At 40.2% G+C, this 16,162-nt stretch overlaps 1 protein-coding gene across 5 annotated transcripts in view; it reads right to left on the bottom strand.

The window, feature by feature from the left end:
- The window catches only part of Sarm (sterile alpha and armadillo motif), a 466,437-nt gene that overhangs the window by 53,461 nt on the left and 396,814 nt on the right, over positions 1–16,162 (bottom strand). For 4 of the 5 annotated variants that reach the window (XM_067154564.2, XM_067154566.2, XM_067154565.2 and 1 more), the window contains one exon: positions 201–314. In XM_067154564.2, coding sequence (XP_067010665.2) covers positions 201–314 — 114 coding nt within the window. Of the gene's footprint in view, positions 1–200; positions 315–9,208; positions 9,351–16,162 lie in introns of those variants that run through there. The other variant, XM_067154568.2, reaches the window with a different exon arrangement.

The following is a 16,162-nucleotide window of genomic DNA, read 5'->3' as shown; positions in this document are numbered from 1 at the left end:
AACAATGGATAGGAATGCCGAATTAGGACTTCAGCAGTAACTGTAAGTAGGTTAGAAGGATAGACAAGTTTCCAGGAAAGAGGATTGTTAAAAAAAAGGGGCTAAATGAGGGAGATATGCAGACATCAAAACAAACAGGTAGGAGAGACAGAAATGTCGACTATAATTATATTGGGTGAAGAATGGACAATGTGTTTTACCTGGGTAGCAGTGCTGGTGACTTGAGGTCTGACCATCGCGTTCTTTTTCTGGAAATTTTCCATAACGGCCGCCATGTCACCGTTCTGTGCGCTCTCTACCGGGAAGTCCGACATCTGCAACAACAGAGAGACAAGAGAGTAACGTCTGGCGCATTACCGGTGGCATTGGCTAAGGGCGGTACCCAGCCAATCACATTAGGCAAGGACGACAGGGGCGTCTTCAACACTTTCACTCCGCGATCAATCACACACACTCCATCACTGATCACACACTAAGCCAGAACTGTTTTAAGAACGATTAAGATGTATCGATATCAAAGGAAAATATGTGACTTTTGTAAGAATAGCATTATCACAAGCACTACCTGAACATTGTGAAGATTGTGGTTCAAATATTTTAATCACTTGCAATCTTCTATTAACTGGTTATTAAAATGTAGAATCATATAAATATGGATATTCAGCACTTAACAGAAACGTTTCTGTTACACTGTAGTTACAAGGCCTTGCATTAATCTTGTTTTGTTACCATGTGTGAAATAGAGTTTGCAATCTATGAAAAGCAGAATAATGAAACACACAGAGTAATTCAGAGATTCGTGCATAATTAACAAATGTTGTCGACGTAGATTTTACTAGTATCAGAACCACCAATTCAGTTTTGTATGAAGGACACAGAAGAGAGCTGCGACCTCATCCAACTTTCTATTAAATTCAAATCTGCCTGCCGAAAGTTCTCCTGGGAACACAGAACACAGTGTCTATTGTAAGACAAGGAGAAATCTGTACGGACTCGTAAGAAAACGAATACTCGCACTAATTAATAATAAGGGTAAGAAACCTGTTGTTATAGACTATAAAACACTTAATGTTTAAGACAATAATACATAACTTAAAAACTATAACTTAGAGATTAGGTGTAAGTGTAATGTTTAATGCAGTAGTAGATACATTTAAATGTAATAAGAAAAGCATTGATGTATCAGAATAATATCAACTGCAATAGATGATTACTGTCCCCTCAGCTCCAGGCGAGTTCTATTCTAAATATAACTGAGTTGTGTGAGTGGGCTTTCTTTTATATGTAATGCACTTCATTCATCATTAATATTATTATTATTATACTTCTTATTACTAGTATTAATCTGTTATCCGATCTTAATTGTTTATACTTTCTTCATGCTGTTTGCTAACAGTTCACATTTCCTGCTATCTATTGTGAGAATAAATGCATTTCACTTGACCGCTAGATAACATTGCATCTACAGTATAAAGATTTTAATTTTAATTGCATTTATGTTCTATCAGCGAACAGTATTTAGTATTTTTGTAGAATTATTCTGTCTTGCTTTTGTTTATATGTTTACATTTTAAGATATTACAGATAATGTCAGGACATGGAAAATTTGGGGTCATACTTAGAGAGATTTAGAATTAATATTACTTGTACCTGTGGAGTGCCACAGACTGTTTATAATTTCTTATTTGACTGCCCCCTTTTAGAAAGAAGTAGATATGAATTAGTAAATATCTGTGACATACAATACCAAGAACCTTTTATTACTTTTTGCTATTATAATGTGTTTGAAAAATTTCCTAGTTTTAAGTTTCAGTTGTTATTTCACATATTAATGTAGTTTTGTTATCTACAGCCTGGGGCAACATAGGGTTTGCAATTGGGTAATAATGATATTACATAGAAAGCTGAACTCACTTTAGAAGATACAGTAGTTACACATTTTGTGAATGAAAACATCTCTCACTGTTACCAATATTAAAAGCGAACGAATTACAAAACCGTGAAATTCCAACGGAAGAACACTTAGGAACGCATTTACACCCGAGCGAAACATTATTGGTCTAGTATTTCAAGTTTTCCTTGAAAATGATTATTTTTCCAAAAATGGCATTATCAAGAAAGACTACCAAATGAAGAAAGAGTACAATTATTTTCTAAGTCGATTGATGCAATAATTTCTGAAGTAATATACCTTATTCTTGAATGAAAACCTAAACTGTTTTCCAGTCAGTGAAATGAATGGAGCCGCCATCTTCCGGCGAGGGTAGGAATTGTGCTGGCTGCCGAGGCCTGTCGCACTCTTCTCGGCGAATGATTAATGACTGACAGATGAAATGAAATGATAGCGAAGAGTGTTGCTGGAATGAAAGATTACGCGGAAAACCGGAGTACCCGGAGAAAAAACCTGTCCCGCCTCCGCTTGGTCCAGCACAAATCTCACATGGAGTGACCGGGATTTGAACCACGGAACCCAGCGGTGAGAGCCTGAGCCTCGGAGGCTTCATGTGTCATTCTTATGAAGATAAAAGTTTGGGGAAATGGCCATCGAAAAAGTTGTAACAACAAATTTTATGTGTCAACAGTTTCCCAAGAAATGTTTGTTATTAGAAAAACAGAAAGCCTTAGTGTGATATTTTAAAAACCTACGTATTTCTAGATACTATCTTTACCAAGAAATTCTTCTGGAAAGTCAGTTTCCTTGGGTGAATGGGCAGATCAGTGGCCTTTCAATTCGATTTCAGACCGGGCCGGGGATTTTAACTGCTTATGGTTAATTACGTTTGCTCGGGGACTGGGTTTGTATGTTCTTAATTCACATAGCGTTAATCTACACGCAACACACGACGCTACCAACTACCACAGATGCACGCAGTGATGAATACAACCCTTCACATAGGGTTAGCGTCGGGAAGAGCATCCAGCCATAAAACTAGGATTAATAATATTATTAATAATAATAATAATAATAATAATAATAATAAAGTAGATATCGTATGTAAATGGAAAAATGCCATATGGAAGAATTATTTTCTGAAAACGCAGGACGACATTGAATATAATGCACGAAAATTTCATGAAAATTCCGGAAAACTTACAAAAATTCGAAACTGAAAATATAGGTGATTAACATTTTTCCCTGGTCGTTTTACGTCGTAATACCTCACATAGGTACAGGATACGATAGGCTGTGAGGGAAGCCGATGTGTTTCAGCAATCGCCTGGTGTGGATAAAAATGCGAAACGCTGAAAAATTCCAGGCCTGCCGACCGTGTGCTTCGAAAGCAGCTTCTCCCAAATAGAAGCTTACAGCGACGTGGCCCGTACCACGCAGCCAACTTGCTCGGTAAATAAGGAGGATTTAGAAATGAAACTAAATTATTTAGTACAGAAGCAATCTGGCTGAGGAAAATATTTCAAGGATACAGTATTTTAGCAGCGGATTAAGTTGCCACACAGGGAGGGAAATACCTGGGGGGAATGTAGAACACGCTCTGAGACGGTTACATCAGCACAGCCTTGTGTCACCAAGTTCCGTATGACGGCGGCGGCTTTCGTTCCGAGAACTCGAGAGTGGTTCATCTTCGAGCTGGATCCTGGTTCAGTGGGATTAGTCAGCACGGTTTAAAGCAAGCTTACTTAACAGTGCGGGCAAGAAAAGTAAACAGAGCAGTTATGTTAGAATGAAAACTAATTTGATTATTATTATTAGTATTATCTAACACGTTCTTCCGTAATGTAGCCACTGATGGGCCGTACCCCTAACGTTTATGCAAAACGTACAGCATAACCGTTGTGCAGGCTAGAGTACACTTGTAAGTTATTGCCGGACACTACACATTACCTTACTTTCCCCCTTTTGAATGTGGATGAAAGTTATGAGTTCGGGGGCTCATTTTAATTGTCCTCATCTCCTTTATCACTGGACAGAATTTTTCCTACGACACGAATATTATTTCTTTACTGTTCACAAGATGACTAACTCTAGTAATGAAGAAAAGAAACGCTACGATGGTCAATTAAAACTGCATTTCTAACAACAAACGGGGCAAGACAACAACCAGAATATTTCTTCCCGTAATAAGTGGACAGGTTCCACGAAGCCCAAGCTTATAGGATGGCTATGCAACTCTCATAGCAATTGTTATGCAACCCATCTAACATGTTGCTGGGGCGGTAGAATATACTGCCGTGCGGCGATCACTGTCACATTTCCTATCCGACCTCCCTTGGTCTACTCGTCTCATCTTTCGACCCTGATGTTGTTAGGATTGTGATTACTAGGGAACCTTTCATTTTAAGCCCTTCTCTTTCTCTAGCCGATGCCTTCATTCTTCAAGGAATCGGAGAGGATGATTACTTCGTTCTACTCCCTCTTAAAACAATCACCACAACACCTGAACTGGTTCATACGAAGAAACAATGACTTTCCTATCGTGTTGCAGGAACGTCAAATATAATTTAATCAGGAAAAGTGAGATCAAAAAACCTTATTCATCCACAAGTGCTCAGTAGTCAGGCTTATTTATTGAATGCTGAGCGTACTGGCTTTTGGTTTAGAGGTTCCGGGTTAGATTCCCGGACGGGTGGGTATTGGGCGTTTTTCTTAATACTCAGCTACATTTATGCACACCACGTCGCGATATTAAAGCACCACAGCATCAGGCAACTGTCAATATATCCCCTCTACATAAGGGTTGGAATCAGGAAGGGTATCCCACCGTAAAACTGTGCTAAATTCATTAAAATATGTCAACTCCAGGAAACTGGGAGAAGAACTGCAATGAGCGTAGTAAAAAATACAATAAACACCTACAAATTGAAATGTGAAATGCATTTGTCACTGTTAACAACATTTCAGTATCATAGTGATGTGATGTGATGTGAGTAATTAGGCGGTATATAGAGTGATATTTGGAACAGAAATATATGATAAGCATGATATGACGTCAAATCAAGGTCGATTTTAAGTATTCAAGCTGTCTGTAACAAACGGTCTATCATTCTCTCTGTGACACTTCTTACGCAGTCTGTATTGACAGGATTGATAAGATTTTATCGCTGAGAAATAAATGATGACTATTCACTTGACGGCTCCACTCACTCTGAATAAAACATTTATTGGAAACTTTCCTCAGTGAAAAGCACGAGAACAACACTTTTATTTCACGGTTTTTTGGACACGTCGAGGTGCCCGGTAAATGTAACAACAGAAGCAGGCACATTTGGATCAGAAGGCGGCGCTTCTACAGGCTGAAGCAATTCAACCTCTCACTGCTTTTCACAGTCTCAAACATTCCTCATCCCCTGACTGTTATATTTTCTCTAAAATCATCACCACAGTCACCTGGGCTTTATTCGACTGCATGCTATTACTTCTCTCAGGGTGTCCGTATTACACAGCAGTCATTCTAAAAACTCCAAAGAAATCTGAATGAAGTTATCAAACGAATAGGGATCAATAGGTTGGCGAACAAAATGTTCAAGGAGAACACCAGGAGTTGGAAAGAACGAAGATGTCTGGGACAGAGTCAGTTTTAAGATGCCAGCGCAGACTCCCAAGAAATGTAACATGGTATTACCGTTAATAAATTATTATTAATACATAATGCGGCTAAGAAGTAGTCAGACGATGAAGAGTCTGTGACGAGCAAAGACAATCCAAGGAAAAAGAACTATTAGACTATACATCGTCGTCCATACACGGTTATTTAGATTAATAATAAATCGGAAATAGAACGCACAATGAAAGACTTTAAAAATTATTTAATTACGCCTCTTCACTAAAAGTCGAGAATAATTGGATAATTGAAATTGAAAAAAGACCTTGAAGAAATCCGCATTAACAGGTGCGTAGAGCTCGTTACAACGCTCTGGATTCAATTCCCGATCAGACCGGATGACTAGTGCTGTCTTAATACACACCCTGACTTGCACATTGCTGCCAACTAGCAAAGAAACACGCAATAATCAACCCATTCCTCCACATAGGGGTTGGTGTCCGGCTCTAAAACTGGACGGAGGATGAAGAAAGTAATTGTTCGGAATAAAACGACAGTGAATGGAAACGCACGGAGGGACTATCTATAACTAAATTCGGATTAGTATTTCATGGCCAGGAATGTAATGTAGTTACGGCCGCAATGCAAGTAAAGTATAGAGTAACATAATGAAGTGGAAAGAGAGCTTAGAAAATAAACAAATAAAATAAATACACACCGACTTAAAAAAATCTTCCCTCGCTTTATGGACATCAAGGGGGACATCAAGGGAACTGTAGGAGCCACTTAATATCTCACTTGAACTTCGTATCATGTTGACACTCAATAACACATGCGCGCGATGAATAATACGCAGGGAAGAGTTATGTTCACATTGCGTGCACTGACACGATGAAAATGACTGCCAACAACGTGCAATCAAAGTGGAAAATAAACCCCTGCCTTTATGCCTCACTATTAACTGCGGCGATACCGACACTGCACGCACCGCTAGTGTTCACACTTAGGCGTTCACACACTCAATGAAGACACGGGAGAAAATACACCAAGATAAGAAATGATTCTTGCTTCCAGGTAGGCGTTCATTATCAATCTACCAGCGCATGCGTCAACAGGCAATTCCTAAATAAATAACAGGGTTATGTAATTATCTTGCTAAATCAAACCGGATCTCATATCTTTCCGGAGCTATCCTCGCGCAGAAAACAGATGAGAGATTATACCCTTTGCAGAACATGGAGGCAACCGGTAAGAACCTTTCATTTCTTTCTGGAGATCTTTGTTCCTGTATCCCATAAGATTAACTAAGAACAGCGACTACTGACGTCTTTATGCCCTCAACAAAGTTAAAGTTGTTCGTTATTAATATTTTGATCTTTATTATGCAAAGAGCTTACCGATTCACTTGGAATCCGAAATATTCAGCCTGGAAATTCTCTAGTGGGCTCAGTGGAATTCGAAAGGTTTGAACTTTAGCGACGCTGAGTTACCCGACTGCAATTTAAGACCTGAAACTTTGAGGGAATTGCGATAACGAATATCATAATTTTTAAGATAATCTGTTCTTATCGAAGAGGCATGGACCCATTCAAAAACTGCCAAGTACATAATAATTAAACATGTTTTAAAGTAATTACGTAATAGAAGTGCCCAAACTATTAGAAGTGTTCAATGCTCTCAGTGGCCACATTCACACTGTACGGCCTACTCTGCGTGGAGAATACATGAACATATTTTCACATTTCTACACTTGCACATCAGAACGCACTTGGGGAGTTTATACTTATTAGTTCACATTACTTTCCACATTCCTGAACGTGTTTCTAGACTGCGTCATTGCCGAGGAAGGTCGAATAACACTCCTCATCCAGTAATATCGCACCGTTCATCTCATGTGCATCAGAGAGCCATGATGCAGCTATTACAACACCCTTCCCTACTCTTAAACTTTTTCATTCTAAGTAACTGTTGAAGACTGTGTCTTCTCTCTCTTATAGTTACCCTACCAGAACGGAGTGAATAAATCCTGGTTTCCGCAAAACGAATCCACTAAATATTAATCAAACTGCCTTTTTCAACAAGCTTTTTCCCGTCTGTACATTATCTACTTCCATTTATAACGCCCCATTTCGAAGGGTTCTATTCCATTTCCTTGCGACAAAACAAGACCACTTTCGTTACATTATTAACATCCTTCCTCTGTCGTCGTGTGTTAGAGAAATCCGCTTTTCTGCATGAAGATGTCATTCCACTATCTGGATGATGCAGTTGTTGCTTAAATACAGTTAGGAGATAAACAACCCAATGATTAAAATTAGTGATCACGAGATTACTTTTTCAAGCATCCAAGTACACAAATTAAATGTATATTGTTTGGCGAGAGAGATCTGTACAGTGCATATAGTTGCATTTCTATGGGATAAGGGCGTATTTTAAATATAATATATGTATGCACCTTTTTGTGGGGTTTGTCATGAAGAATTCGGTGGGAAACAAGCATACCATGCCAGTAAACGGAAACAAAGAAGCCTACCATTTTATTACAAAGCTCTGTAGAAAGAGAACAGCTTTGAAAATGGAAATCATTTTTGAAAGAAAGGTTCGAAGGAATATTTTATTGTTAAGTATAAACAAGAAAGGAGAAGAGAACAAAAGAAAACTTCTTATCAGATACCACCTCACACTAGAGAGAGGATTCACGAATTTTATATGAAACATATTCCTTGTAAATATGCAGATTTTGAGAATATTTTTCAGTCAGTTTGTACATAGGCCTATATGAATGCCACATGATAAAAACGCATCCTCTACTGAAAATAATAGGTAGGCAATTACAATCGAACCAATGGAAAGTCGAGAGTTCCTGAAGATGGGTTCTTTGGCCTCCCTCTGAAATTAGACTTATGTGCCAAAAACAATAACAATAATCATTAAGTAATCTTACAATTTTCGGAAAAGACTTTGTGCCCTGATTTTGTGCCGCAGGAGTTCCTTTACGTATCAAGAGGTTGGCGAACTTGACGGCCTTCAAACAACATCGGATCGAACGACTGCACTTGGGCTTCTCAGTTCGGTCAGAGAAATGATCTGCAGTGCCCACATCACTCTCAGATACTGTGCGACATCTTCTCGGAATGAACTCTGATAAACTATCCAAACAAATCTTTGACTTATTCCGTAACCGGAAAACAAAATCCAACTGATTGAAAGGAACGGAGGAAAACCTAGTAGAATTAAAATTACGGAAAATTCGAACGAAAATATAAGGTCCCAAGACAAATCTACATTAAAGCCAAACCTGTTATCTCGGAAGATGAGAGGAAACGGAGATCAGAAAGAATGAAGAAATACAACACACAGACGAACCCCAAAGAGTGTGAAACGAAAGAAGACAAACATAGGAGGAAGCAGTAGTCAAGTTTGCTGTTAATACAGGAAAGACAATTGTATTATTATTATTATTATTATTATTATTATTATTATTATTATTATTATTATTATTATTTTCAAACCGTCAACAGTTCGATTATTAGAAGCAAATGTGGATATGAAAACCAAGGTTGGTGTTAGAATTTACAGAAACACTTAGGCTACCCGGTAATAAATGGTTTATAAAGCTACCGATGTGTGTACCTCACACTCTTAAACAAAGATTTAATTCTGCAAACTAATACAGAATTCTAAAGTGGAGTAGAGAAGGCAGTGCTTACCGAGAAATGGTTAAATCCATGGCCTCTGGGAATGCCAGTGAACGGCACACGGTTGATAAAAACTTCACTAGTCATCCTAATATTGTCATATCAACACACACGTGCGCACCAGACAATGTCCGCGACTACACTGCTCCCACACGGCACCAGCAAGGCCGCCTGCTTTACACTTTGATGACGTCGACAAGCATTCTCATTGGCCGTGTCCGGGCAGGAGGAGTCAATTTCCTCTTCCCTCCTTCCATCACCAGCGAGATTCTCGGAAGAAAGAGGACACCCCACCAGCGTGAGTCAAGGCTCATTCAAAAAGTTGTACAGCTAAAGAGCAGATGTTCTCACCAACAAGGGATGTGGAATATAGCTGAATAAAACGCGCCAGATCTGCTCAACTGGTAACGCGTGGCGGCGCACCTAGTGCAAACATTAATAATAATAATAATAATAATAATAATAATAATAATAATAATAATAATAATAGCCTGCCAAACATCGCGCACGATCTTAAAAAAATATTTTCCCAAAATGTTCAGATACGTCACTATGAAATGGTTCTGAAGGCAGTTACGTACGCAGTCGAAACCCTAACCCTAAATGCCAATAATGGACTCCTCAAAGAACTGGAGGAAAAGGAGCGCAGAATAATTAAGGGATTCATGGCATCCAACTACAGGAATGGCAACCACCAAAAAAGATCCAAGACGGAAGTCTGTAACAAAACAGAGAAGATTACAGACATGATCCGCAAAAGACGGGCACGATTTTACGGTGACCTCAAACGAATGGACGGGGACACGTTGACCTGTTTGGTTGAAACCCTAAAACCTTGGTTTAGAAACACCAAAGAAGACCTTCGAGTGCAATAGATCAAACCGGAAGACGCCTTTGACAGAGCTCTTTTCCGAAATAAGATAGTGATGAACGGGCTAAGCCGAGACGAACAGCCGAAAAGAAGACACGGTGTCCCTTGGACAGAGGAATGCAAGCAGGCCGACTTAGAAACAATGAGGGAATTCTGTGCTCAAAAGAAGGCAAAGTTCACTGCCAAATGGAACAAGACCTAACGTGGTCCTGGATAGCTTCAGCGAATTAATAATAATAATAATAATAATAATAATAATAATAATAATAATAATAATAATAATAATTTAGACTGTGGAATCACGTAATGTTAAGTTGAAACATTACAAAACAGTTATTCTACCGGAGGCTCTGTGTACATTTAACTTTAGGAGGTCATTCTGAAATTCCAGATATTGAAAACCAAGAACGTAACATTCTTAGGAAAATTTTCGGCCCCACACAAGGAAATGGACTTTGGATCAAAAGGCGAACTGCGGATCTTTATAGTCACACAGATGGTTCCATCAGGAGAAGTTTGCACATTTTAAGGATGGATAATAATAGACTCACAATGTAATAAATTGCCAAATCAGGAGAATAAACTGGCTGGAGGAAACAAGAGGGGACCTGAATATTTTTTTTCCTTTTTACAATTTGTTTTACGTCGCACCGACACAGACAGGTCTTATGGCGACGACGGGACAGGAAAGGCCTAGGGGGTGGGAAGGAGTCGGCCGTGGCCTTAACTGAGGTACAGCCTCAGCATTTGTCTGGTGTGAAAATGGGAAATCACGGCAAAACTATCTTCAGGGCTGCCGACAGTGCAATATCCCGGATGGAAGCTCACACCTGCGCGGCCCTAACCGTACAGCCAACTCGCCGGGTCTGAATGAATTGAACATCAGGGAAGAAGATATGGAAAATCGCGAAATTTTTACTACCTTAGTAAACAAACATACATTTATGGTGAAAACTGGTACAAAGTTGTCAGAACAGGCAACACAATGTGTTTATGAAGAATAGGAAGGCGAAAGTCATCAAGCCAATATGAACCACTTCCAACGCGCTCTATGAATAGGATAACGAAACAAGAAGAAAATAATTCCGCAAAGAGACCTTGACAAGTTATGAGTGTTTTGTTAAAAAAATTCTTGGTCTTAACACAAACACCACCAAGGGTCCCGCAAGGCACCGTTATTGGACTTCCGTTTCTTCGATGTGCACGTGATATGAGGCGGAGTATGGAGTAGTAAGTGAGCGACTGCAAAGAGACCTCGACGAGTTATGAGTTTCACAAATAGGAAAAGTCATCTCTGTGTTAATTATAGTAAGTTACGAGAATCACTGTAAGTCTGTCGTCACGAGTTAGAGAAACCCGTTTATCTGCATTAAGATGTCATTCCGCTATCTGGATGATCTAGTAATTGCTTAAAATACGAGTACTCATTTATAGGAAGAGGAATTAGTGACTGGAACAAATTATCACCTACTTTGAAATCATTTAAGAAGAGACTGCCACCCGGGCTACGGTAATTGACAAATGTATTGTATAAATGTGGGCTGGCGTGGGATGTATAGTTGTAGTCAATCCTGACTTTACAAAACTGAAGTGTCTATTGCGTGAAGTCTGTTTATCCTGCACGTCACTATTTTCCTGTCTCCTAGATATTTCCCCTACCGGCCACATCATAAGTCAAACAGGCGTTGGCTCACACAATGACTGTTTACGTATGCAGTGGGAAAACTTGAGGATTCCGTAACGGCACACACAGTTCCCGTCACGTACTGCGAAGTGCATGTAAACCAGAATGAACAGAAATTATATTTTTCCTGTTTGTTATTTAAGTCAATAGTGTAGCCTATATAGTACGAATGTTACTAGTTCATATTCGTTTTGATACATGGCTAATTCAGTCAGCTAGCTGACGGATCATACTCAGTCACGTTTCTCTGTCCAAACCCTTGAATGAGCCTGCACGGAGAGGTTTTCTTCTGGGAAATAGTGCACGAACTGCTTAGAGACTTTGCAAGACGCACGAAGCTGACTCGGAATCGACACGTTCGTTTAATGAGTTGTCCTGTCCAAGGAATTCCTCCAGCACCACGTTTCAAGGCTATTCGAGCACGTCTCTGCACTATACAAAGGATTGTCAAGCTTCCTTTTCTGTACTGATGGTGCAAATCTTCTGCAGGTAGATTATTACTACCTTCCATCGTTTTATTCGATCTCTTCTTAAACCTCTATATTATTTTATGTAGACATTCACTACTAAAGGATTTGTTTTTCAGTTTTAGTGGCATATAAGCTATAAATAAACCCAATTCAAGTAAAGTCTCTCTCTCTCTCTCTCTCTCTCTCTCTCTCTCTCTCTCGGCAGAGCTGTAGAAGGCTGTACAAGAGTTGGGATTGTACGTGTGCAATATTGGGGGCAATATATCTAAAACAATATAATTCTCCTGGTCTTTTAATCTGTGAAAGGGAGTGATAAATATCCTAATTTTTTGTCGTGTGTTCTATTAACTACGCCAAAAGGAATTTGAATATTTATCACTCCCTATGAACTATTTTTAAAATGAGTGAAGTTTATATGTTTACGAACTAATAGCTCCCCATTTTCAAAACCTAGTGACAGACAAGACCGTGGATTCCGATATTTTTAGGAAGACCTTCATTCTCTTTGGTGGTAACATTGTCAAAGTGTGCACAGCTGTCTAATGGGTCCTATTTGACTTACAGGATAATTTGTTTATGTTGAAAATCGATATGAAATTATTTCGAGCGCGTTTCTAGAATCAATTTTTTTAAATATACTATATTATGTACCTCTGTCTCAAACTACTGAACGGATAATATTAAAATAATGTTCAACTATTAAGGGGCTATTGAACTAAAATCGTAGGACAATCGTTCTTACTATCCGAGGTAGATACGTAAAAGCAGTTTAATATTTACGAGTCTAGAATGTGTTTTACAGTTCATGAGCCTTACGCACTCATTTTTCTTTGCATTTATCTGAACTTCCCCTGTGGCTGTCGTCTTCATGCTCCGTGTGGCGCAATTGTACAAGTTTTTCTTTTCTTTTAATACACACAGAATATTGCTTCCTACTCGGTGAGATCCACTCCTTGTTTCATAATTTTACAGTCGTATGAAATTCTTCCTCTCTTTCAATTTTTTGACTACCCCACATAACATGTCCATGTTTCCATCCTTCATTCGTTAAGCTACTACTGCTTCAACCACTTTTCTTCACATATGTATTTGGCCCTGTTTTATGGTCGGATGCCCTTCCTGTGGTGGTTGGTAGTATAGTGTGTTGTAAAAACATGAAGAGAAAAGTGTTGGGACGAACACAAATAAGCAGTCCCCGAGCCACGAGAATTAATCACACGTGATTAAAATCCCCGACGCGGCCGGCAATCGAATCGCGACCCTCTGAACCGAAGGCGTCAACGCTGACCATCCAAACAATGAGCGGACATAAACACCACACCATAACTGTTAGTTCTCTATTCGTGAGTCTCTCTTTGACACTATTCTTTGCTAATTTCACACAATTCTTTTGGTCCTGCCGGCAGGATGATCAGACTGTAATGGGTTAAAATGCAAGCATACTAAAGCATATAACAAGTAGTCTATACGCAACCCGGACAGCAGTTGTGTTATGAGATTTGCATACACATTAGGGTCCCGGCCTATTAGAACCCCTAAAACTTCTGTTACTCTCGCTACACTGCGGAGGAGCGGGTAGACCCCTTAATGCATGAACACCCGGACTCTAGACATGATCATCTGCGTCACCCCGAGGCTAGGCACTGCGCTTTCCTCTTTGACCATTGTCATCGCAGGTGTGTGTAGAAATTATTTTGATTTTTAAACGTTCATGTTATTCTAACATTCGCCGCCTGAACCACTGTTTCTGAACTTCAGATGTGTTCTACATAAAAAAAAGCCTTGTATTCCACAAGTTCGCCAACTTGAGCCCGACCGCAGTCACACTCCTTTAATGGTGGCAGAAGAAGTGACTGGTGTTCTTTGCATTCTTTTTTCTCTCCAATGAACTAAAATAGACACTGCTACTTGAAGGCGCTGCATACTAAAGAGCTACCATACAAGACTTTCTAGCAATTGTCACAATGAACTACTCCGTATGTAATGTGAGGACCGAGACTTCTTTGGATGCTGTCGTTAGAATTAATTGAAAGTCCAAGATAGGGATAGCAAAGATATGCGGGGAGGACAAAGGGGACTGCTTATCCTTTGCGGACGACACAACCAAAAAAAGCGAGGGGGAAGAAGACGCTAAGAAACAGCTCGACAACATGAGCAAGATAACCAGGAGGGTAGGACTACCGATCGTCCACTGCAATACAAAGACTGTGAACACCGCCGGGAATTGTAACACACCGGAACGAACCCAAAAGTTAAAGCACCTTGGAGAATATTTAACAGGAGTAGGTAGGGGATAAAGCTGAAAGGTAAAGAAAGTGAGAACGAGCTACCTTGCGACCAGCGAACTGTACAAGAAAGAAACATGTCAACGGATGAGAAGATTAGGGACTACAAGGCCTAAGAAGGCATGAGGAAGAGCAACTGAGGAAAGAAAAGAGAGAAATTTTGACGAGCACACTGAAATCAACAACGGGAGGCGAAAGATGGTATCGAAAATCAAGGGAGGAAGTGTACCGAAACTTGAAGACAATATCAGAACAAATAAAACTCAAAAGAGCTGCACATGGAGAGAATGAGAGAGAACGGAGAGGACGAGAGGAAAGACCGTGTTGTCTGGGGATCAAGGTTGAACTGGAGAAATACAGAGGAAGGATAGTGAAACAAGCAACCGAAATCCCGGACACCATAGCGGACTCCATAACTTGAAATACCATGTATTCGATGGTGGCAGTTTTACTGACTCGAGCGCTGATCATACAACTGATTAGGAGGGCGATGTTTTGATTCCCTATCAGCTGGATCTCTCTCTTACGGTTTGCGGAGAAGCCGAGGTGCCGGAATGTGGACCCGTACGAGTTTCTACCGACACGAGGCTGACGTATTTGAGCACCTTCAAATACCACCGGACTGAGCCAGGATCGAACCTGCCAAGTTGGGGTCAGAAGGCGAGCGCCTCAACCGTCTGAGCCACTCAGCCCGGGAAAATCTGAGCTGAAGGAAGGCAGAGGTTGAAGAGCTTCTGGGAGGAGGAGACGGAGACGCAGACCTACCTTTCGCTTTATTTTGAAGCAGACATTTTCATGCCTTCATGAAATGGCATGGAAGGCAGGAAGAAACAAATGTGTTGTTCCCCGAGTGATTAAGACCAGATTTACAGCCGGATGCTTTTCCTGACGCCAATCCTATTGCTTTTTTATGTGATGTGTATATGAAAATGAGGATTAAACCAGACAGCGAACCCGGGCTCTCACGACCGGACGCTACTAAGCTGGCCGTTGAAAATGCCTGACTGATACTTCCAGCAAGTCAGCACATACTGCGTGATGTTTTCGGGGACACAATAATTAGTGTGTGTTTCTCTCGCTAATACAGAGACAGTGTGTACTTCTGTTCCAGTTACGAAGAGTAGGAATAATAATATGTTTTGTTTCGCTTTCGTTTCGGCCGTGTATGGACGATGTTTGGCAATTTTTGCAGTATTTTTAGCCTTCTCTGTCTTCACCCTCTGCCAGTAGATGTTCATCCTTTCTGCTACATCCTCCTTGTCTATATGGTCTCCCCAGTCTCCTACAAACCGCGAGTTGTCTAAATGATTTCTGACCACTACATCATCTTTCCGAAACCATTCCAGCTCTGTCTTCCTCTTCGCACGTCTGTTATTATCCACCCTCATAAAGTGTAACCTTCTCTTCTTAATCATCAAGCCTTCTGGCCGGGCTGAGTGGCTCAGACGGCTAAGGCGCTGGCCTTCTAACCCCAACTTGGCAGGTTCGATCCTGGCTGAGTCCAGTGGTATTTGAAGGTGCTCAAATACTGCAGCCCCGCGTCGGTAGATTTACTGGCACGTAAAAAAACTCCTGTGGGACTAAATTCCGGCACCTCGGCGTCTCCGAAGACCTTAAAAAGTAGTTAAGTGGGAAGTAAAGCAAATAACATTATTA

The sequence above is a fragment of the Anabrus simplex genome, chromosome 10, assembly GCF_040414725.1.
Source record: "Anabrus simplex isolate iqAnaSimp1 chromosome 10, ASM4041472v1, whole genome shotgun sequence".
NCBI lineage: Eukaryota > Metazoa > Arthropoda > Insecta > Orthoptera > Tettigoniidae > Anabrus > Anabrus simplex.
This window is presented reverse-complemented; position numbering and strand designations above follow the sequence as displayed.